We start from the raw sequence: 25,515 nt of genomic DNA, 5'->3' as shown, positions 1-25,515 counted from the left end.
AGCATAATGTTTAGCGATGATTTGATACCTTTCAATAACCACTAAATAACCAACTGCCTTCTGCTGGTAGCGCCTGACCTTGGAATTAAAGGGACAAGCTAAGCCGGCTAAACCGCATTCATATTTATACAACTGGATAAAGATTCAGAGTGAAAATACTATCCAAAGGGATGTATGACATTTCACTTTTGAGGTACAATATTTTATCAGGATTTCAAAGAACGTATCCCACTCTTGAAGAAGTTATTCTATCAAGATTGCAACATCCAAAGTCTCAGTAAAGCTTTCAATAAATTGTATAGTAGACAAGTAAAAGAAATGCCCAGATTTAATGCATTCGTGACGGAAATGCTGTTCGATGCAGTTCTTTATGTTAACGTATGCCAAACATTTCGTTATGAACAAGTGAACAATTGACTAGACTATGCATAATTATGTTTAAGACAGGTGACATTGATGGGGCAGGATACGCTCACTTTTAGCTAACTCTTTGTATCACTGTTTCATAGATAGTCAAAGACACATTCTGTCATCGTATCACATGGATTGTCCAGCCTTGATCTGTATACAAACATCACACAATTGCAATACCGATGACACAAATAAGTGCTCATGATACAGACACAATTTTACAATTGATAATTTCTTATGGGTGCGGGAAGGGTTTTCACGCTTCTATTTGTCAGTTAGGATAAAGTCAACTCCTCACTTCAGTACAATTACATTCATAATAGGTCGCACAAGGACCACTGAAAACAAACTTGATGTTTCATTATAGATCCTTCGACCACCACGAAGCAATTAGTTCTCTGGAGAAGGCTGAAGAAGAAGAGGAAGAGGCGGAAAACGTGCAGAAACAACGCAACTCTGAACATATCTACCATGATATCGATACAAATGAAATGGGGCCAGTTATTGTGTTTCTCTAGACTTTTCCTCTGCTGGGTTTGTAGTGAATAGATGTAGTTAGTCACAATACTATCAAGTGTGAACGCAGAAAGGTGTCGTAAAAGTTAAGCTTTGCTGACTGATTTTTCGCTTTCGCCCCGAAACGGAAGGTAACAGGGAAGAGAGAATAAATAGCTCTCTTGTTCATTTTCGGATGTTACAAGCTTTGTAAGTGTTTGGAAGGATGATAATGATGATGTTAATGATGATGCAGCATTGATTAGTTTTCTCCTTGGAGGAGTGACATAAGATAACATTAGAGATCTTGATGCTGATCTATAGATTCACTATACATGTATGAAAATCACAAGTAGAGTTGTTCATGAATGGAAACGGTTTTTCCACACAAACGACTTGATTCACACCTCCTTACCGTTAATATATCCTACGTTCAAATGTTTTTATATTGTATATCTGTCATACAGTTGTACTTTGTGCACACACACGTACAGTTGCTGAATCATGCATATGTATCTTTAGTTATAGAGGAAATAAAGACGATCTATCTATCGAACTATCCGCACATATGCATGTATACACCTACCCGTATATTTATGTGTATATTTATGTAAATGTGTATTGTGCAGTGGAAGACGATGGCAATATGTCTAGATTCTGTCCTTTCAAAGAGAAATGTGGTGTATATGCGTGATTCTATGTAGTTATAGAATGGGACCCTGAACATTGGCCTGCATTGTGCACGGCTCATATAAAAACACGTCACGTTTTGCAACTCACGCATAACAACTACAAACCTGTTACTGACAGGTGCGGCTATAAATAGTTGTCACTGAAAATGGACTATACCAATGGACGATCCCTCTGTGCAGTTGTGACATTAAAGGTAACTACATTTTAACGTCAAACTTAAACTTTCAGTAACTGTTAAAATCTCTCTCTTTCTCTCTCTCTCTCTGGCGCGCTCTGTCATGACGATCTCATTCCCTCCCGCTTTTTCACTCTCTCACAAACTCTCTTCTCTCTCACGTTTTCTCATTTTTTCTCTCTCACGCTCTCATGCTGGTCTGATTCTCTCACGCTTTCTATCGCACGCTTTCTTTCTCACCCACGCTCTCTCACACCACCTCCCGCACACACACTATCTCACACCTCACTTATTCTCTTCTCTCTCTCACGCTGCTCTCATACTCTTTTCACTCTCGCTTTCTCAATCTCTCACTGCGCACATTGACTCTATTCTCATGCTTCCTCACTCATTCTCTCCTCCCACGCTTCCTCATTTTCACGCTTTCTAACCCACGCTCTCACACCTGTCATTCCCTCTTTTCTCAATCTCTAACGCCGCTCAGATTCTCTCTTCACTCGAGAGAGCTCATGATCTTTGTCACACAGCTGTCTCATTCATTTTCTCACGCTCTTTCTCTTACACATATGCCCTTTCTCTTACATCGCTCTCTTTCTTTCTTCTCTCTTGTGATGCTGCCTTTCTTTTCTCTGACGCTTTCTCTCTCATGCTGCGCTAATTCTCTTCTCTCACGCGTTTTCTCTCTTTCTCGCGCTCTCTAGATCTCTCTCACACACGCTCTCACGCCGCTCTCATTCTCTCATCTCATGCCCTCTTTCTCTCTGACACAGGATCAAGAATCCTTCGTTTGGTTATTTCACATTTCACTTCCAAATGAAGTGTTTGTTTAGCGCACTGATACAGTAGTTTCAAGGTCAGTCGATACGTGGATTACCATACATGTATCAAGGTGATAGCGGCAGTGCTATTATATCTGTCAAGTGCTAACACATCCCGTTCAAATGCATTTTTACTTTACCATTACGCGTGCAAGCCGATATGTATATTCTCCGGGAGAAGAATGAATTCTCCGAGAATCCGTGTATTATCAGAAGCTGAAAAAGGGCTCATTGTGTTGTGTTATAATACTGAAACCGTGGATCTATAAATAATATGCGCAATCAATAACAATACAACAGCGTTCATTGGAATGTTTATGTTAAAACCCTGTGAGACTTAATTTTGAGAGCTTGGCGTTTGTTATATGCTTACAGTTATGAAAACGGTGTCCCATGCTACCGTCGCGAGCCAGGTGACCTCGTTTTGGGGTATACACAATATGTGTCTCGCAATGGTTGGGCAGGGTGACCTCGACCTTAATTGAACAACTAAGTGAACATTGTGTGTTTCTGAGTCATGTTGGAGTGAGGAACGTGCATCCTGATATAGATATCTATTATCATTACTGAGGAACACAATGTGTCGCTTGTGTTAACTGCTGACCACTTGAGATATTGCCGTTATAATAATAGCCATGTCAGACCCACTTCGTTCCTGTTACCCATTGCCATATTATATAACATGTCTAACATTTGACTTTTAAATGTGACAGTTGAGTCACGATCTGTGATTATATATAGGTGCGCACTAGGCCTGTTTCAAAAACACTTTGATAATGAGAAAGGCGGTCGGCATAGACTAGTGAGTTCATGATCAATTTTAAGATTACAGTCAGTCAGTTCAATACAATGAGGGGCCGGTGGGGTAGCCTAGTGGCTAAAGCTCTCGCTCGTCACGCCGAAGACGGTTCGATTCCCCACATGGGTACAATGTGTGAAGCCCATTTTCTGGTGTCCCCGAACGTGATATTGCTGGAATATTGCTAAAAAGCGGCGTAAAACTAAACTCACTCAATACAAAGCTGTGATACACGAATGGACAATGCTCCAAAACAGCAATACCGTGTTTTGATACACATTTAGCATTTTTGAATGTTCAGGTCACCTTTCCTAGCCAGTTTTATTGTTGAATGATTATCCATTTCCATCCAGTTTCATAACTTCTCTAACGTAGGGGGAAATTCAGCGTTTCTTATTGTTCAAACGCCTGAGTTTATGAGGTGTTTTCAAAATATGGATCGGCATTCTCTTCTGACTGCTGACTGACATGCTAATGATCGGTATTTATTTCCCCAAATAATTTCCTCCTAGTCATCTTCCTCCTCATCACAGTCGTTACCCTCACAGGACCCATTATATACTCATAGCAGGATGTGTGTGTGTGTGTGTGTGTGTGTGTGTGTGTGTGTGTGTGTGTGTGCATGTATACAGCTTTTAACAATAATGGACAGGTAGAGATTCAACAATGAGCAGGTAGGACGCTGTTCGCTGTGGTAGTGATAAAAAATGAGAATACAGATTAAGTAACAAATAAGTCTCATATAGCTTGGTTACATAGTTTGGGGTTTTTAGTAATATTTGGACGATGGCTGTCCTGAATTAGACACTTATATCAATATTATGACGAGGGATTTACTAGGCTTGGTGTGACAAGATAGTAGTGTCTGGAGTTGAGCGTCTATTGTGTTTAATCAACAAATCAAATTTGTGAACTATTCACCTTAGTATATGGTGACGGAAAGAGCATTTCACTTTGATATCCACAAGAATAACATCGACTGACAATTAAATGCCTGTTTTCGGCGTTTAGATCAGTACATCCTGAGACGGGTTGAATTGGTACAATGAGAACATTTTTTTCACAGAATACATTGAGAAAAATGCTTTACTTCCTTGTTATTTCTTGTTATTTTAAAATTCCATGCTTCCAAGTAGTCTCATACGCTTTTTTTTAAATCAAAGAATAAATATACTGCATGTTGTGTGGTAATAATACCATTTTTGATGAAGGGTTCTAAACGTACTAAATGATCAATAGTACTTCTATTCTTCCGAAAACCACACTGAATATTTGTAATGAGGTTATTGGTCTCCAGATACCAAATTAATTCGTTCCATGGTTCTACAAACTCAGCTAGTTAAAGAAATCGGTCTGTAATGTGATGGATCCATGTGATCCCGGCCAGCTTTGGGTACTGGCACGATAATTGCGTTACGCCATGAAGGAGGAAAATTTCCAGAAGTCCATATTTTGTCAAATATAATCTAAAGGCGTCTCAAGGCATGATTCAGGCAAATGTTTCAGTAGCTGATAATGAATAGTGTCATCACCCGCTGCAGTGGGCATGGTTCAGAGCAGTGTGGAGCTCATGTTTTGAAAATACTTCATTATAGTCTTCACCATTATTGGAATCAAAGTTAACTTATATCTTTTCTTGTTGTTTCTCGTATCTCTGAAATTCAGGGACATAATTTGCCGAGGAAGAATTCTGGCAAGAGTTGCGCCAATTCTATTTGCAATGTCGGCTTTGTTAGTCACTAATTTGTCACCATCTTTAAGATGGTGAACAGAAGATTTTGAGCCTTTGCCTTCGCTGAACCACGTTCCACACCTTAGACATGGGCGTACATGAATTAATTTTTGATACATAATTTCTCCAGGTTTTTCAACACATAATTGTTTATACAACGGCCAGTTTACCTTTATGAAATTCCAACGTAAAAAGGAGGGTAATCATCAGGTCTTATAGCTTTCAGGACAGTAGGGAAGTGATCGCTGCCACAAAGGTCATCATGAACAGACCATTCGAATTCATTGTAAATGTTTGACTCTGTGAGAGCTAGATCAAGTGAAGAATATGACCCAGTGACTGGATGCAAAAACGTATGAGAATCATCATTACAAACATATAAATTATTATCAGAAATAAAATCTTCAATAACTATTCCCTTATTGTTCGTATTTGTACTGCCCCATAGAGGGTTGTGCCCGTTGAGATCTCCCATGATGATGCAGGGCTTTGGCGGTTGATCATACAAACTTTGAAGGTCAGATTCTCGAAGAGCTGATGAAGGAGGTACACATAATGAGCACAAAGTAAGAGCAATGTGCAAGGTAAGTCGGACTGCAACAGCTTGAAGAGGAGTATTCAGCTGAATAGCACTGTGAAGAATGTGCTGTCTAACCAAGATACTAGATCATCCAGTTGCTTTGTACCCTTCGACAGAAAACGAGTGAGCGAGTGAGTTAATATTTAACCTCACATCGGCAATATCTCAGCCATATCGTGACGAGAACATACGTGACAAAAGAATATATATGCATATTATGAAGACCCTGTCGACGAAGGACAGTAAAACCACTAGACTATCACGGTTAGTATTAAAACTAGCGTGGAAACTTAAAAAATGATAGTATCACTATTTGGACAGTACACTATAAAAACAGGCCATACATCGCCAACAACAGAGGGTAGATCACCATACCAGGGACTATGGGGACTTACAGTACCTCTGTTACCTGCATGGTTCCTGGCTGGATTTACACCATCCCCTCAGCTGTTGACGACTGTATGCAAGATTAGCCACAAATTAAAATGACACATATTCTACGATTAATAAAGTGGAAGATTAAATTCGACTCAAACCGTTTTGGGACTTACATACCCTCTCAGTAGGACAATACTTTTACGGTACTTCAACCCACTTCGAGGATACAGCCACTAACAATCTTAGCTGCAAATCCAACTTCCAATCATAAAATATTAATCTATTTACAAATCATGTAACAGGTCTAACTCTTTTAAAAACGCAATGATTAAATGAGCACTAACATTACTAAAAATATCCTTCTTAGTTCTTGATTTAAAATAGTTATCCCTTGTGATGGAACATTAAACACAGTCAAGCAGGATATGCTTGACCGTGGTTCTCTCATCAGAAGGGATGCAAAACGGAGGATCCTCACCTTTCAATAGGTATGAACGAGTATATCTAGTATGGCCAATACGACATCGCTGCATGATTACCTCTTCAAATCTGGACTGACAACCCAAGTAGGAATAACCAATATAGGGTTTTATTTCATGTAATGTATTGATGCCTACCTGGGTGTCCCACTTCTTCTGCATCAGATCATGGATTTAAGATCTAATGTCAGCTTTAAAATCACTGTATGGAATAAGAAGTGGTGTCACAGATTTGTTGAGTGCTGCCTTGGCAGCAAGATCGGCCATTGTGTTACCAGAAATGCCTACATGGCATGGTAACCAACAGAAGACGATGTCGTATTGGCCAGTAGCAAGATCATTATACAATTCAATAGTATCAATTAAAAGTGGATGTTGACATGCTAAATTCTTAATCACCTGAAGACAAGAAAGAATAGATTATATATTGTTTACGTTTAGGGTGTCTTTGAATGTATTGAAGAGCTGTTAATATGGCGTTAGCTTCAGCAGTAAAAATAGAACTATTATCTGGTACTCTAGAAGATATTGTTCTGGATCCAATGACAGTGGCACAAGCTACGGCGCCACCATCTTTGGACCCATCTGTGAATAAGGATGTATAATTGCTATATATATGTTTTAGTTGATTATATTCTTGTTTATATTGTAATTCATTAGTTTCTGTATTTTTAAATGTGGTTAATGTTAGGTCAAACTGTGGCCTAACCAACTGCCAAGGGGGAGAGGAAAGAAGACGGAAAGGAGTTATATTGTCCAGCTCAATACCAACAGCGGCAATAAACGGTTTTATTCTGAGGCCAAGAGGTGGAACAAGAGAAGATGTTTTGCTATACAAATCCTCATAAAGAGGATTGAACACACAGTTATATGCAGGGTTAGATTTGTTAGAGTATAGTTTTGTGATATATTGTAGAGATAATTTGATACGGCGTTGCTCAAGAGATGGTTCATCGACCTCAACGTAAAGACTGTCAATAGGTGAAGTTCGGAAAGATCCTAGACAAAGTCTTAAACCTTGGTGGTGGACAGAATCAAGAATCTTAAGGTTGCTTTTGCAGACTCCACCGTATATGATTGACCCATAATCAAGTTTTGAACGGATGAGTGAGCGAAAAAGGTGTAAGAGGGTAGTTTGATCCCCTCCCCACTTTGAGTTGGAAAAAAAACTTTTAATAAATCTAGTGCCTTTAGGCATTTAGCTTTTTTTAAGGGATTTAATGTGCGGTAAGAAGGTTAAATGAGAATCGAAAATTAAACCCTAGAACTTGGCCTCCTTTACAACTTTGATAGGAGTGCCATTTAAAGATAGTTCAGGGTCTTTATGTGGCCTATATTTTCTCCAAAAGTGCATACAATTAGTTTTGGACTGAGAAAATGTACAGCCGTTTTCAAGACACCATTTGTTTATTTTATTTAAACACAACTGTAATAGTCGTTAGGTAGTATGCATATTTTTACCACGACAAGAAATATTAAAATCATCCACAAAAAGTGATCAGTCACTGGAATCGTTTAAAACCTTCGACTGATTGTTGATCTTAATACTAATTAATGTGACAGACAAGATACTGCCTTGTGGGACACCCGATCCTGATTATAATAGTCAGACAATGTTGAACCCACTCGGACTTGAAATTGCCTGTCTTTTAAAAACTGTGATATGAAAAGAGGTAAACGGCCCCTTAAACCAAAGTCCTTTAGAATGCCATGTTTCCATGTGGTATCGTATGCTTTCTCTAAATCAAAGAATATTGATACTGCATGTTGTTTATTTACTCTAGCATTTTTAGCAAAGGATTCTAGACGTACCAAATGGTCAATGGTACTACGATTTTTCCTGAAACCACATTGAATATTTGCTTTAAGATTATTGGTTTCAAGACACCATGTTAATCTATTGTTTACCATTCGTTCCATGGCTTTACAGACACAACTCGTTAAAGAGATTGGCCTGTTATTCGAAGGATCAGTATGATCCCGGCCAGGCTTTGGTATGGGAACTACGATGGCATTACGCCATGAATTTGGGAAATTCCCTGTAGTCCATATCATATCAAATATATTAAGGATATGATATATATCATCATGTCCTGTTGCTGTATCATGAGCTTGCTCAAAGGCTGTATATAGCTCATGTAATGAAAATAGTTCATTATAATCTTCACCATTGTCTGAGTTAAAATTGATTGTTTTCTTCTCTTGCTGTTTCTGGTAATTCTGAAACTCAGGGAGGTAATTTGATAAAGACGAATGTTTCACCAAGCTTATTGGCAATGTCACCCTTATTTGTCAATACATCGTCACCATCCTTCAGATGGTGGACAGTAGATCTAGAGCCTTTGCTCTTTATACGTTGAATCATATTCCATTTTTATTCAATATTTTTGAAATTGGTGTGTGGGAATTTATCTTGGAAACATAATTTCGCCAAGATTGACGCTTACAGCCTTACAGCCTTAGCATTTAGAATTTTAACTTTGTCTAAATTATGGACTGTAGGATACCGCCTCCTACTCTCTCTGCCCTGTTTACATTCGTCATTAAACCATGGTTTACAAACGTGTGGATTTGCAGAGGACTTAGGTATAGTTTCATTAGCTATATTCTTCAGTTTATCAGAGAATACCTGAATCGGATCCAGACTATTGACAGAAACGTCAGTTTTCAAGTTTTCAGTGCACAGCGTCTGAAATAATGTCCAGTTGGCCTTACTAAAATTCAACTTCGTTGCAGGAGGGTTATCAGTAGGATTTAAAGCTGTAAGAATTGTTGGAAAATGGTCACTTCCACAAAGGTAATCATGGACTGACCATTCAAACTCATTGTATATATCGGGATCTGAGAGTGACAACTCATGAACAGAATACATCCCTGTACCATAAGTGGATGTAAATAAGTGGCTGATCCATCATTAAATATGCATACGTTGTTATTGGATATGAAGTCTTCAAGTACTTTCCCTGTAGTGTTAGTATCAGTACTTCCCCATAAAGGGTTATGTCCGTTAAGATCCCCATGAAAATACAGGGTTTGGGAAGTTGGTCATATAGATCCTGAAGATCAGACTGCTGAACAGCTGAAAATGGTGAAATGTACAAGGAACAAAGCGTGAAAGTTATCTGTAAAGAAATCCGTACAGTAACAGCCTGAAGACTGCTTTTAAGGGGAAGAGGACTATGAATAACACCCTGCCTCACTAAAATATAAACACCACCAGTGGCTTTATCACCTGGTGGTGAAAACGAATGAAATGAGTTATACTGACGCGAGTCAAATCTATCTGTACTTTTCCAGTATGTCTCTTGTAAACTAAAAGCTGATGGTTTAAAATCTTGTGATAATAGTTGACGATCATTAAAATTGTTTCTAAGGCTTCTGCAATTCCACTGGACAACATTATGAGAGAAACTCATGGGTGCTCAATGGGAGAGCGTGCACGAGACGAAGTCCCTTTATGCTGAGATGGCTGAGAAGGGCTTGTCTCCATAGCTAGCGGTTCATAGGTGCTTTGAACCTCTACAGGCACTTTTAATGGTAAAGGCACCTCAATATGTTTAAGGGCCCTGGTTTGCTTTCGTCTTTGTTGTTTCTGTTCTTTGTTTTTGGGACATTGTTTTCTTTTCAGGTTCATGATGATTGTTGTGCTAAGACGTCATATTAGGTAGTGGTAAAGGATTTGTTGTAAGAGTAGTTTGTGATGATGCTGGTGACATGCTGGTATGTTCAGCATTGACTTGGTATAAAATAACTTGGTCATCCGAGATCCAGTTTATAGCAGTTTGACAACCAGAATCAACTTTGAGTGGGGAAGAGGAGACTGCAGCAGAATAGGTGAGAATAGTAGATGAAGCAGATAATTCATTATCAGCCAGTTTCCTTGCATCAGCAAAGGAAATGTCATTTGTGTGTTTGACTTTCAAAATTTTTGTCTGTCTCACGAAAGAAGGACATGCCTTTGACGAGCTCATGTGCTCACCCTTACAATTTGCGCACTTGATGTTTTCAGTGCAGTCTGTGCCATCATGGTTTTTACTACACCGGAAGCATAACTGGGTGTTTTTGCAAGATCTTGCACCATGACCAAATTGTTGGCATTTGAAACAACGGAGTGGATTTGCTATGTACACATCCACACCGATGTTGAAATATCCTGCTTTAACAGAAGGTGGAATCTTTGTAAGGGCAAAAGTGAAAAGGTAGGTGTTTGTTTTTATGGTTTTGTCACCTTCTCTCCTTGTAAACCGTTTTACAGACAGTACTCCTTGAGACTTCATTTCTGCCACAATCTCTTCTTTAGACATGTCTGAGAGGCACATTGCACGATCACGTACAATGCCTCTGCATGAATTTACGGTCTTGTGGATTGATACGACATTCTCAGTGTTGGCAAAATGATGAGCTCTGAGAAGATTTTGAGACTGTTGCCTCCTTGCACATTCAACTAGAAGAGAACCGGACCGGAGACGTGTAACATTTTTAACAGTTCCACAAATGCCTTCAATAGATTTTGAAATAACAAAAGGATTAACTTTGAGGGGTGTACCATCACTTCCATCGACAACAAGAAATCGTGGTCATGAATCAATACTATTTATGGATTCCTCATCAGAAGATGTTGCAGCATCACTAACAATGTGCCTTCTTTTAGTTTTTGATCTGGAACCAGTAGGTAGTTGGGTAGCCATAATGAAAAATATATTCGACACCCTTGCTCCCCACCCACCATGGAGTGTCAACATGGACGGAATTGCAGCGGAAGCCAACTACAAAACCAGGGCTACAAGGATGCTATACTCCAGCAAGAAGGACGCAGGTAGCTATAATAGTCAAACAGAGTAAAAGGTCAGGCTGGTCCGGTCCTAGACAATTACCTGATGACAAACAGAACCCGGGGGTCATTAATGCCAGTTTATCCAAGGTTTTAAATGATTCAGTTGATGGATCATTATTTGTGGATGATTTTAATATTTCTTGTCGAGGTAAAAATATGCATACTACCGAACGGCAATTGCAATTGTGTTTAAACAAAATAAATAAATGGTGTCTAGAAAATGGCTTTAAATTTTCTAAATCGAAAACTAATTGTATACACTTTTGTAGAAAATATAAGCCGCATAAGGACCCAGAACTACTTTTAAATGGCACTCCCATCAAAGTTGTCGAGGAGGCCAAGTTCTTGGGTCTAATTTTCGATTCCCACTTAACCCTTTTGCCGCATAAAAACAAAATGCTTGAAGGCACTCGATGTATTAAAAGTGGTATCCAACTCAAAGTGGGGAGGGGATCAAGCAACTCTCCTACATTTATACAGATCACTTCTCCGTTCAAAACTCGATTATGGCTCCATCGAATATGGTGGAGCTTGCAAAAGCAACTTGAAACTTCTTAATTCTGTCCATCACCAAGGTCTAAGACTTTGTCTTGGGTCTTTTAGAACAGCACCTATCGACAGTCTCTACGTTGAGGCTGATGAACCGTCTCTTGAGCAGCGCCGTATAAAATTAACTTTACAGTACATTACCAAATTATACTCTAATGAATCTAACCCTGCATTTAATTGTGTCTTCAATCCCCTTTGTGAAGATTTATACAACAAGAAATCTTCTCTGGTTCCACCTCTAGGGCACAGAATGAAACCCTTTCTTTCTTCAGCCGGCATTCAGCTGGAAAACATAGCCCCCTCCCGTCTTCTTTCTTCTCCTCCTTGGCAGATGGTTAGGCCACAAGTTGACCTAACATTAACTACATTTAGAAAATCAGAAACTAATGAGTTACAATATAAACAGGAATATAATCAAATGAAGTTTAATATAGAAATTATACATCCTTATTTACAGATGGGTCCAAGGACGGTGGCGCAGTGACTTGTGCCACTGTCACTGGATCCAGAACAATATCTTCTAGATTACCAGATAATAGTTCTATTTTTACAGCTGAAGCTAACGCCATATTAACAGCTCTTAAATATATTCAATGACACCCTAAACGTAAACAATATATAATCTATTCAGACTCTTTCTTGTCTTCAGGCGATTAAAACTATTTCTTGTAAACATCCACTTTTAATTGAAATTATTGAATTGTATAATGATCTTGCTACTGGCCAATACGACATCGTCTTCTGTTGGTTACCAAGCCACGTGGGCATTTCTGGCAACACAATGGCCGATCTTGCTGCCAAGGCAGCACTCAACAAATCTGTGACACCACTTCATATTCCATACTCTGATTATAAAGCTGCAATTAGAGCGTATATCCGTGATCTGATGCAGAGGAAGTGGGACACCCAAGTGGGTATCAATAAATTACATGCAATAAAACCCTATATTGGTTATACTTACTTGGGTCGTCAGTTCAGGTTTGAAGAGGTCATCTTGCGACGATGTCGTATTGGCCATACGAGATATACTCATGAATACTTATTGAAAGGTGAGGGGGTTAAAGTACTGTAAAATTATTGTCCTCCTGAGAGGGTACGTGAGTCCACAAACGTTCAAAGAAAATTCAAACACTCCGCTCTTTTAATCGTAGTATATGTGTTCTTTTAAATGTATGGCTGTATGTGCCTAAATTGCTAGCGACTGAGGGGATGGTGTAAATCCAGCTGGGGTCCATGCAGTTAGCAAAAGTAATGTAAGTCCCCATGGTCCCCTGTATGTTGATCTACCTTCAGTTGTTAGCAATCCATAGCCCATTTTTATATTGTCTTGTTCACTATAGTTAAACTGTTTTAGATGTAATCACTAGTCTTAAATGTATATCTGTGATATTTACTAGTGTTTTTACTGTTCGTTGTCAACAGGGTTTTATTTTCTTATATTCATTTTACAATGTCAGTATTACTTGTTCTCGTCACGATATGGCTGCAAGATTGCCGATGTGACGATAAATATTAACTCACTCACTCACTCACTACTTTCTATGCAGGTCTCATTATCACCAGTTTCCTGGACATTATATAACACCAGGTTTTATCCCTGCTAGCTCTTCTCGGTCCTCTGAACGTGTGTCTATCTTGTCTCATTGTGTCTCTATATCTGTTATTTTGTCATTCAAAATTGTCAATATCCATTCTAATAATATCTTTCTATTGTTCATAGGAGTATATTTCTTCTTTAGGTTCAGTGATGTCCAATTTCATAGATTTTATGTCCTGTTCGTCTGAACAAATATCTTTAGCAAGAGTCCATAATCTGGAGCAGGTTTACCTTCCGTACTTCGTCTAAATCGGTGGAAGGGTTTATCTCGACATCTCTGGAGAGAAGAATAATGGATGATATGACAATATTCGCAAGGAGGGATGGTGATTGGAGAATACGAGTATTACCACGCCAGTATTGGTGGAGTTATAAAGATGGAAAGGATGAACACTCATTGATTAAATGACCTACTGCTCCCACTGGGTAAAATAATTTCATAGCACTTCAACCCCAGTCAAGGGTACAGCAAACGCAAGTTGCAGTAAAAAAACTCGTGTTACCTATCTATACAATTGTATCAGTCTGATCAGTTAAGACCCGTGAAGGTCCCGGGGTAGAACAGGCCTTCAGCAACCCATGCTTGCCATAAAAGCGACTATGCTTGCCGTAAGAGGCGACTGACGGGATCGGGTGGTCAGACTTGCTGACTTGGTTGACACGTCATTGCGCAGATCGATGCTCATGTTGTTGATCACTGGAGTGTCTGGTTCAGACTCGATTATTTACAGACCGCCGTCACATAGCTGGAATAATGCTGAGTGTGGCGTAAAACTAAACTCACTCACTCACTGATCAGTTAAAATTGATATTTTCAGCTCGTTCGTAATATCGAAAACAACAGAGGGTTTAGGACTTTTATGTTGCTGGCCTGGGGTCTATACACCTATGTGTCTTTCTAACACTGTTTCTAAGCGATATAAGCCGCTGTGATCACCAGAAAAATATCTCTTGTTCTCCTTTGCACGCATCCCTTGTTGTGTTTTTACGACTTGCCTTCCCCGGCTCAAGCCGCGCGAACCTAATCACTGCGCATGCGCTGTGGACGCAACACAGCGGCGAAAACCACTTTCCCCCCCAACGCTGGGTGAAAATTCGTGTGTTTTTTTAAATCGCTTTACTTTTCAACTCTATTATTTTAGCTGGCATTTCTGATAATTTGTTACTTAAGTCCAAAAGGACAAATCGGAATCTGCAAAGTTGTGTTTTGCGTTGCATGTGACATTTTTTATATGAAACTATGCAAATCGGTTTGCAAATCGGTTTAGGTGTTAAGTGCTCTACATTTAATAATATAGCCCATGGTGAATGTGGGTGGTGACCCCTAACATACAATAGGAGTATAAACTATTGACTAAAATTATGAAGTTTGTCTGATTCTGGTCATACCAAAAAATGTTATTTAATGGTGTTAAAGGCTGAAGATAATGTTATGTGGGCTTCCAAGTAGCAGGATCAGTTTGGGATTGTGTTCTGATTTGGGAACAGAAATTTGTTTATTTTCCGACCTGAGGTCTATGAGTGGAAGATGTGTGTCGGCTTAAATGTATTCATGAACATCATTGGTATACCTCACTTCAAAACGGCACCAAATCTATGTCGTATTCTCACTTCAAAGTATCTTTTTCCAGGTAATTGTAATTTAAGAAGGTTAGAGTAGCACACGCTCAGTTAAGATGTTTAGAAAAATAGTGAGATAATGTGTTTTGTATTTACTATATCTGATAACTTACAATTTTATTCATTATCTTTAAATGCGAAGTAAGCAATACACGCCATTGTTCAACAGTTTGGAAACCACTATGAAGACATATCTTTGGCTTTATTATTAAAGTTAAGTTACACAGAAGTAATTGTCCACTTAGTCTGCCATGCGGACCCTAAAACAATATATCCAAGAAAGCTTACGCAAGTCTTGAGTAAGTGGTAAGTTATCATAGTTTCTGGAAATGAAGAACGTCCCTGGGTCCATTTCATAATATTTAAGTATTATAATTTTGGATCTTTTTTCAGGGGCTATATACAGTAGTCAATAGTCCTATTCAGGAATTTCAAATGTATTCACGTTATCATAAAATGCTGGATACAACATGAAGTCCTATACAAACACACAATCAAGTATGAGATTTGAAAGTTATTTTGATAAAAATCTCAATACAAAATGTGAACACAAAATATCAAATATGTGTATGAGATTGTATGGACGTATATACATGCATACTCCCAGTGGGCTGCGGTTTCATCTTAAAGGTTTTAAGAACACGATCAAAGGTATGTTTTTTCCCTGGAATTACCGATATAGGTGATCTGAAAAAAATGGATTTTTTCTTTCTTACATTTGTATGAGACGTTCCGATTTGTCAGATGAAAGGTCGTTTTGACTCAACTTGTACTGAGTCCTCAGAGTACCGTACCCCTTACTGATAACAAAAAGTTTGCCTGTATTTCTTATCCCACCACAAATACACAATTTGACTCTACTTCCAAGAGAAGCGTAATATTTTTTTAAGAAAAGTCAAATCTCCTTATGGATATTTAAGTCATTTCTGTACTGAATTCAGTAATGAGTTAGTCCAAATGTTAGTCCAAATAACTTGCAGTCTCGGGTATGTTTTATCTTTCCTAGAGAAGAGAGCAGACGTAACCCAACACGACAGAATGACCATTGTCTACCTAAGCTTCGTGGTATTTGGTGAGTATGTCGTTGTTTTCGCCAGTCGACAATGGAACCATGTTAAATAAATGACAGTACTTGTGTTGTGAACTTGCCATGTGTATTATCAAAGAATAATAATTATATAAAATGATGCAGGCAAAACCTATGCAGAATGACCTATATAGTCTGTTTAATTGTTAATTGTAGTTATGCACACACTATGTCTTTAGGCATGTGTCCATGAATTGTCATGTTTTCAATGATATTCAATGTTCAGATTTGTTATTTAACACGTTACTGTTGTGAGACTCGTGCTACTTGTAACAAATGCTGAAGTCTTGGGAAATGTCTGATGTTATCACAAATTTCCAGTGATCCATTTAGATTTTCCCTTATGTTCCAGGTAAACACTGAGCAGACAGGCAAGACTGTTATCTTCGAATTTATTATTATATTTGTGACTGTTGATTTGCTTCAAAGTGAATAATTCATGTGTTTCAGTACCAGGAGTATTTTGCGTAATCCCTTGTGCTCCGGGGTTTTATGGAGAGCTTTGTGACAAGCATTGCAATGTCAACTGCCGCTCTCATGTCGACAACCAAACACATTGCGATAAAGACACTGGAGCATGCTTAAGTGGTTGTCTGCCTGGACGGTGGGGCAGCCAGTGTGATTTTACTTGTAGCAAGAATTGCGTGGATCGTGTATGTGTCTATCAAACTGGACAGTGTGCGAAAGGATGCACAGAAAACTACATAGGAGATCTGTGTGAAGTATACATAGGTAAAATAACAAAGTTTATATAGTAATGATTTCATTGACAAAACAGAAATCGGAAACAACCAAGTTATATCACTAGGAACTATTAAATCTGTTCACGATCTGTTGATGCATATGGGAAACTGTGCCGGGCTGTTGCTCCTGTGCAATATTAGTTGGTATGATTGCAACTGTTTTTAGCTGTGTTTCTGTGTGTCACTTCTATAGTAAAACTCTATGTATCATAAGAGTCAAAGATGCCATGTGTAATTTTTGGAGGACACAAAGATGCTACGATATATCTGACAAAGTCACATTGTAGAAATATCCCAACATACTTGCATTTTTCACGCAATATGCCTATGTAAAACGCACAATATAATCATGTTGATTTTCCAATGAACCATTCTAGATCCAGGGGAACGCTGAGGAATTAAGCCTCGTAAGATTGTGTGTTTCTCAGCATTATAGCCATTATTTCACAGTTGCGTAGATCGATGTCCATGATGCTAATCACTGGATTATATGATCCAAACGCGATTTTATTTTGTACGGGCCACCGTCATATACTGTAATATTTCTTCCTCCGGCGTTTAAGACTTTTCATCACACGTTAGGCTGGCACGTCGTTAAATACATGTCTTTTCATTTGTTTGGAGAACAGAGTTGTTATCGATTTCAGTACCCCATTTAGAGACGTTAACGGAAACACCAACAAAAGGTCCAACAGAAGGGACACAATCACACAAGCCAGATACCACCGCCCCCGTCATCACCTTCACCGTCACCACCTTCACCGTCACCATCACCGTCTTCTGCATCGTCATGGTCGCCATACGTGCGTAAGTTCCTATTCGACTCGTATTATCATTTTCAGGTTCCAATAAATGTGATGTCACTATTATTTACTATGAATTGCAGGACGATAACGTCAAGATGTTTAGGGTAGGGCATGTTTACCGTTATGCGGATGTTCAGTGATAAACTTATGTAATTGTCATGGCGATTTTACCGTCTACATCATGAGGGATGTCTTTCTGAGAATACTGAAGGCCTTTTTTTATTTCTGTAAGTCTCTGTCTCTCATCCAGGTCGTTGTATATTTGATTTATTCTCTTCTGAGCCGAATACCGTCGTTGGAAATCTACGTAAAGAAGCCAACAAATTTTATTCGCTTACATGTACAACTTTTATTCCTGTCATAAAAACAGAAACTACTCTACGATCTTGACTAGAAATAGAAACTTTTCATACGTCAACCATCCTTGATAGTGAAAGGTTTTAAAGAAAAGGCGAGCATGACCTGCCCCAGTGGTCATGAAAACCGGCTTTCAACAAACCAAGCCTGCCCACGATAAAATTTAAGGCATCAACAACTTACTATCTATGTACTTGCTCATATGTTTTTGGAGAATTCCGTAGTTGGATCTCCCCACAACACAATGCATCTGTGATCTGTTTGGTGGCTTATTGTGTTTCATTCTATCTTGATCATTTGTCATGATACATGTATCAATCACAGGAGTGCATCGTCCACAAGAGATTTTTCCCTGTTGTTTTGGAATAGTTCTTGATAAAGAATTAAACATAAACGTCGCTGTTCTCGTATGAACAGTACATATGATACTGTCTCAGGCGCAAGATTATGTGTACAATGGTTTACAATCTTGATCGACCTATTATTGAACACTCAAAACAAAACTCAAAACAAAAGTTTAGATTTGTTTTGTGTGCATAGAACAAAACATAAAATCTGTCAAGTGATCTCTTTCAAAGGATTTGGACACTGTTGGACCAAGGAAAGTGACAGAAGGGTTCGGATGATCAGCTTCGGTGACTTGATTGATATGTGTCTACTTCTTTTGGATTCTAGAAGTTGTGTAGATGAAGGACGAGGACAATTTTATGGATATACAACTTCGGCGGCGTTTTGACATAGACTTTACTTTCGATATATACATGAGATGTCTGAGACGAGAATGAGTTGTTTATACAATAGAAAAGGTTCATAACACAGACATGGTACATGATTAAGTAGGTAGATGGACGCCAGTATAAAATATACATGGTTGTATACATAAGGGATTAAGGATGCTGATTGGCAGCCGCTAGGGAGTGATGTGCATAGGTATTTACATGGACGATAAGGAACGGTTAGAACGCAAGTAATGTGGAGACGGACACAAGGGGAAATAAGGCATCTCGAGAGACAGTGGGAAGATGAACATCAGCTTGGACAGTTCTTCGTTTGACATAGTGGTTGGCCAGAAGGTTAGTTGCTTTCTTTCTTAATTCCGCGCTCAGAAAAGTTCCGGCTATATGGCGGCGGGTTGTCAGTAATTAGGTCTGAACACAACAATCCTGTAATCAGCAACAAAGCATTTTTGAGACATTTGCTTTAGTTTGTTGCAGATGTAGTAGGACACTTTCCAGGATTCTGAGACGTGGAATAAGACACCAAGATCGTTGCTCTTAAAGAGTCGCAGTTTGGTAACTGTGTTGATTGGTTTTGACCTCCAGATATTCTCCAGTAGAGTAAACACTCCCCAAGCTTTGCGTATTCTTGACTGTACATGTTGGCGTCGGCCGTAATGTTGCTGTAAGATAGGAGACCTGTTGCAATTCGTCGTTACTTGGCCTTGCAGTATTACTGGCAGTATAGATTTTAATCTTAAGGATATTGGTCTTCTAAGCGTTGGTCTTCAAGTCAATCGTATCTCCTGCTGTGGCAAGGTCTTGTGTTTTGCTTTTGATGTCTTGGAAATATTAAACGAACAGGACAATGTCGTCAGCAAAGTGAAGATCTTCTAGAGTTTTGGGTCAACTGTATTTAGTGCCTTGTCCAAGTAGAAGGTGGAAAGGGGGGGGGGGGAAAGAGACTGCCTTGTTTCGTTTATTGTCATTTTACATGTGACGGGCGCCGCAGTTGTTTACAGCATTTTGTCACTACATTGGCAGTTTAGCCTTAACAATATTCTATAAAAAGATTTAATCATGTCTAATATTTTGATGAAATGTATGACACCAGGATCATGTGCCACTTTGTATTTTTTTTCAGGTATATCAGATATCGCAGACAGTTGGATTATGGTGAGTGGTTTAAAATTTAAAGTCACATCAAGAGAATTTCAGCCATGTCGTGACACTGAGAGTTGTATACTGATAACCTTCGACGATATGAATACATGTCGACAAAGGAGAGTAAACAAAATAGGCAATCGCAGTACGCCAAAAGCGGTCATTAAACTACATTTCTATACATAACCATATAATGCAAGAATCAGTTCGTAGTGCTTTTGCTCCTTGTATTGACCCCAGCTGGATTTGAGCATCCCTTTATATGTAAGTGATTGTGACAAATTTAGCTACGGATTAAAGGATTACATAATCTACGAATAACAGAGTGGTAGGAATAGATATACTTTGAATGACGATGGCTTATGTAGCCTCTCTGGGGAATAATCATTTGGCGCCCTTCGAATGTAGAACCGCAAATACGCTCTAGTATCATACAAATTCTGAAAAATCATAAATATATTTTCTCATATACAAAACAAACGCACCCATCAACTCAATTTCTTTTGCAAAACTATAAATAGATGAGATAGTGATAAATACTACCTCACCACCCTGTATGGTCAGGCACGATCTTGCACGAAACCAACTCATAAAAACGCATTTTGTAAATCCATCTGGGGTCCATGCAGGTAGCAAAGGTACTATAAGTCCCAATGGTCCCTAGTATGGTGATCTACCTTCCATAGTTGGCGATCTATAGCCCGTGTTTTATATTGTATTGTCTGCCTTAATTGCTAGAATGTTTCACTTTTGCATGCAAGTTTTATACCCATATCTGTGATACCGTAGTGTTTTCACTGCCCATCATCACAGATGTCATTCTTGAAAATGTTTTCATTTTTCTTTCTAGCTTAACCCCTCGTTAATTACGAGGGGCATCTGTTTAGGGTGTCTAAGTTTGTTCTGAAAGCAAATATGTCTCAAGTAGTCACCTGCTTATGTGTTTAGAGCTTTAGTCTTACAAACTAAGATGATTAAATTATTCAAATAGGTCGTGATTTCTGGTGCTTAGATATAATGAAACATGTTCTTGCAGCTGGGAAATGGCGTACTGATCTACACGACGCGAGTTATTGGGGAGACGTATCTCGTGTGAAAAGAATCTTGTCAGAGGGACAGGCAGATATAAATTGTGTGGATGTATATGGGAGAACACCAATTATGTGGGCAGCACGTCAGAACCAAAAAAATGTATTTGACATTCTTGTGAGTAGTGGAGCCAGCTTATCACTGACAGACAAGAGCGGGAACAACATGCTTCATAGTGCCTGTCATGGTGGACATAAAGATATTGTTCAGAATATTCTCTCAAAGGGATCAGTAGATATCAACAGCAAAGACAGATACGGTAGGACAGCCGTAATGATGGCAGAAAGCAAGGGTTACAAAGATTTGGTTGAATTACTCGTTGGCAATGGAGATGATCCGTCATTACACGGTGACATTGGAAACACAGTTCTCCTCGGAGCCTCTTCTCGCAAGTGAAACTGGATTGGTGGAATATGTGCTCTCGCACAATAGTGTTAACATTATCGCAAGAAACAAGGCTAGAATACCAGGACTGGCCACTGTATTACCTTCTTGTGTCTCTTGGCTGTAAGACAAATTAAGTCTACTAAAGTGAATGCGTACTTCTACACAGACAAATCACATCAACATGGCTCTTTTTGTGAGAACAACCTACATACCTTGTTTACTCATACTGATGTGTAATTTCTCAAAGCAGAAATGACAGCTCGGTTTTGATATTTTCTCTACGATTTGAATATTTGTTATCAAATTAATTGCAAACTTTTCATTTTTTCCTGAAGCTAAATAGTTTTAATGATCACATTTATAATGATGACCTCTCTCACATGCAGTGGTACACCTTACATCCATGGAAAGCAAATCACAATAAGCAGAGAAAAGCATATATACTGAACTACAAAAGAAACGTCGCACTTTTCAAAGTCATCTTACTCACACCTGATGTGGAATTTGATAGGTTGACTCACAGTTTATGCTATTGTAACATTACAAATATGGCATTGACCATTCATAACACATCATTTTAAAGAAATGAGATTTTTGAGTAGGATTCAAACTCATACCCTTTCCTCGAACATGGTAATGCTCTCGAACACAGCTTTCTGAAAAGCATGATGCACGTGCAAATCCCTGGTCTAGTGGGTATAAAAAGGACCCCAAACCATCACCCTGTTATTCGATTCCTGATCACTGTCACCATGCCACGTTTGACTCGAAATGAGAGGGAACAAGCCATCGGACGTCTTCACGCTGGTCAACGTCCACGGGTCATTGCCAACGACTTCAACAGTGGTGTTCGGACAGTCGAGAGACTGCACGAGCGGTACAATGCAACCAACAGCACTAACGATCGTCAGCGCAGTGGCCGTCCCAGGGTAACAACAGCACGTCAAGATCATCATCTTCATCGGGAGCACTTGCAGGATCGCTTCCGCACAGCGACAGAATCGGATCGAGCGACTGTTGGAACCCACAGCAGACCGATTTCTGCAGCAACAGTTCGTCGTCGGCTGAGAACGTTCAACCTGGCCTGTCGACATCCTGCTCAGGGTCCTGTCCTGACAGTTCGACATCGTCGGGAACGTGGTCTGTGGGCTCAACAACATCGGAACTGGCGCTATCAGCAGTGGCGGACTGTCATCTTTTCAGACGAGAGTCGTTACTGCATATCCGTGGCAGATAGCAGAGCTAGAGTTTGGAGAAGGAGGGGTGAACGGTACATTGATGCATGTCTTATGGAGAGGGACTCGTGGGGAAGACCAAGCATCATGGTTTGGGGTGGCATTGGACTGAACCACAAACTTGGACCCCAGGTCTTCCAGAACATTGGTCCTGGTCGAGGAAATGGAGTGACTGCTGTCCGTTACATCGATCAAGTGTTAAGAGCGCACGTTGTGCCACATTTCGCCCGTCATCCAAACCACGTGTTTCAACAGGATAATGCACGTGCTCACACAGCCAGGATAACGAAGGACTTCTTCCAACAGCACAACATCCGTACATTGCCCTGGCCTGCTCTAAGTCCAGATCTGAACCCAACTGAGCACCTATGGGATGGAATTCAGAGAAGGATGAATGACCTTCGACCAAGGCCGACAACTGCTGCAGAACTCACGGCAGGTTTTCTCAGAGTGTGGAATGCTATCCCCATGGCCTTCATCAACCACTTGATACACTCCATGTATAGGCGTTGCATGGCAGTTATCAACGCAAATGGTGGTCACACACGCTACTGACGTCAACCCTGAATGTCAAGGACATGACCTCATCATGTGGCACCATGTGTTGTCAGACTTGTTTCTGGTGTACTTGTTAATCAACAGGACAAAACAGTTCCTTCAATTTCAACCTTAAATAAGAAATATGTTTCCACATAAATAAAACAGTTTGAAATGTGTACATGTACGACGTTTCTTTTGTAGTTCAGTGTATATGCATAACCTAATAATACCCAAATAATCACAAGCACAACCTTAGTCATCATTTTATATACAAGACATAATGGATATGTATTTCAGTGTTGATATATCACATCCTCAAGTTTATGTGTGAGCTCTTTAAACACATTTTAACCAGCCACAGACGTGCTGTATTTGTATTGTTATAGAGTAACAATGTGGAATATGTTTTGTACAGTTTTTACATTCTATTTTCTTTGAAATAAAGACCATTCATACATTTCATTCACTGTTTAAAATTCATCTGGCAAAGGTAAACACACCTCAGATAAGCGCCTTTCAATAACCATAAATTAAACCCTATCGCTTCCCTCTCGGCGTGTCAAAACACCTACCGCTGCATACCCATCAGTATAGCCTCCGGCCATGACTTCCTGGTCAGTATCCCATTATCTTCTGGCTGAGCTCGTGAGCACGGCTCACTCCATTGTTTAAAGTTTTCTGAATTACCTTTGCCAGTCTCTGTGACATTACACAAGCCTACGGCGTAAATATGCCACACCACTGCATTGTTCATTTAGCTTTAACCAAAAGAGTTATAGTGAAACATTGCCGCGGGTCTTACATAACAGGTTTGACTGCATGTTCCTTGCACATACCTTGCATTCTGTATTTTTTGTATGTATTACTTGACTTAATGAATAGATGAAACGTTACTAAGTTGATGTTGTACTTACTATTTGTACTTGAATTATTTTGAACCTATATCTGATTAAATTTATAACTCTTATTGTATTTCTTGAATACGTATGATTAAAACATTCACTGGTAACGTTTATGTAACGTGTACGCTTAATAAAGTTATATCCTATTCTATTATAAGTCATGATATGAAATATTAGACCCTATATTGTATATGTAACTTACTATTATGTTACTCTTGATGTTATTCAGGTACTTCTATCTATATAATAGTAAAACATACAGACATAAAAGTAATCTGCAACGATGTGATCATTTCTGATATCTGTTACAGACGATATTAATAATCCACTGATTATTTATATATATTGATGTTATCAATTCGTGCCTTTTTCAATAAAGACTCTTGAACTGCAGTCAGACTTGTTGGTCATATTTTGATATTGTTCAGTTTTAGATAACTTGTGAGATACAGGCAAACAGCCCGATCTCAGTATTTTTCCAGGTCCAGGTTGTCTACGTGTCTTTTCTCATGTTTTGCTGTTGTATTTATGTTATTTTGTCATGACAACATTCCCATTTTTGCACATCACTAGACTTTTATAACAAACAGCCTTTTTATCCAGTCCCTTGCTCTGCATTAAGGTGTGTAATATCAAAGCTGTAGAACATTTTGAAAATATTGCACAATCTAATATACTAGTATTTATCTTAATCTTTCATGCAATGAAAACTGTTTGAATTGTTCGTATGTTCTTGATATTGTTGAACTTTGAGCGTACCTTATGTAGTGGAGTCAGCGCATATTAGTAACTATTTAGTTTTGTATATATAAATATGTGTGTAGTTTGCAGATATTAAAAGAGAAGACATTTTCAAACCCTTAAACAATTACCTTGTCACGCGCTCTATTTTCATAGAATCCTTCACTGTCACAAGCCTATAACGTGCAAAGAAAACGCCCTTTCTAATTCATTCCACACATCCCGATAAAGTATACATAGTAATGTATTAATGAGGAATTGTTCATTCGTATTAGATGGTTAAGAGGAAATGTTTTACTCGACAGTAAAATTCGGCTATAACAAACTCAAAGTTTATCTCGCCATGCGCATTTCAAGCTTTTACAGCCTATGTCTATTACAAAACAGCAATTCGTTACAGCATGTTCGTCATAAAAATATTATACTGAACCAATTAACAGGTTTTAGAATGTTGTGTTTTCATATTACGGTTTCATACACATTATGGCTCTTGTGATATTTTTTTATCTGTTGAATAATAGATGTTTCAATGCAATGGACCTTTGATTCTGCTCCTTTGCAGTCATTACATAATTGTGGTTTCGGGAT

General features: G+C 38.9%; 1 protein-coding gene across 1 annotated transcript; it reads left to right on the top strand.

The window, feature by feature from the left end:
* Positions 1-1,686: 1,686 nt before the first annotated feature.
* Positions 1,687-24,579, top strand: LOC137282547 (ankyrin repeat domain-containing protein 50-like). Its single transcript, XM_067814310.1, has 6 exons — positions 1,687-1,792; positions 16,167-16,232; positions 16,698-16,979; positions 17,638-17,797; positions 20,014-20,045; positions 21,070-24,579. Exons 2-6 carry the CDS (start codon positions 16,199-16,201, stop codon positions 21,516-21,518), a joined length of 957 nt encoding a protein of 318 aa, XP_067670411.1. The 5' UTR covers positions 1,687-1,792; positions 16,167-16,198; the 3' UTR covers positions 21,519-24,579.
* The last annotated feature ends 936 nt before the right edge of the window (positions 24,580-25,515 follow it).

The sequence above is a fragment of the Haliotis asinina genome, chromosome 4, assembly GCF_037392515.1.
Source record: "Haliotis asinina isolate JCU_RB_2024 chromosome 4, JCU_Hal_asi_v2, whole genome shotgun sequence".
Taxonomy (NCBI): Eukaryota; Metazoa; Mollusca; class Gastropoda; order Lepetellida; family Haliotidae; genus Haliotis; species Haliotis asinina.
The sequence above is the reverse complement of the archived record's forward strand: the minus strand, read 5'-3'. Positions and strand labels throughout refer to the sequence as shown.

Coding starts and splice junctions, on each gene's coding strand:
- LOC137282547 (XM_067814310.1), top strand. CDS start 16,199: ATGACCATTGTCTACCTAAGCTTCGTGGTATTTG. Junction 16,980..17,637: donor TCTGTGTGAAGTATACATAG/GTAAAATAACAA, acceptor TATCGATTTCAG/TACCCCATTTAGAGACGTTA. Junction 17,798..20,013: donor GTCATGGTCGCCATACGTGC/GTAAGTTCCTAT, acceptor ATTTTTTTTCAG/GTATATCAGATATCGCAGAC.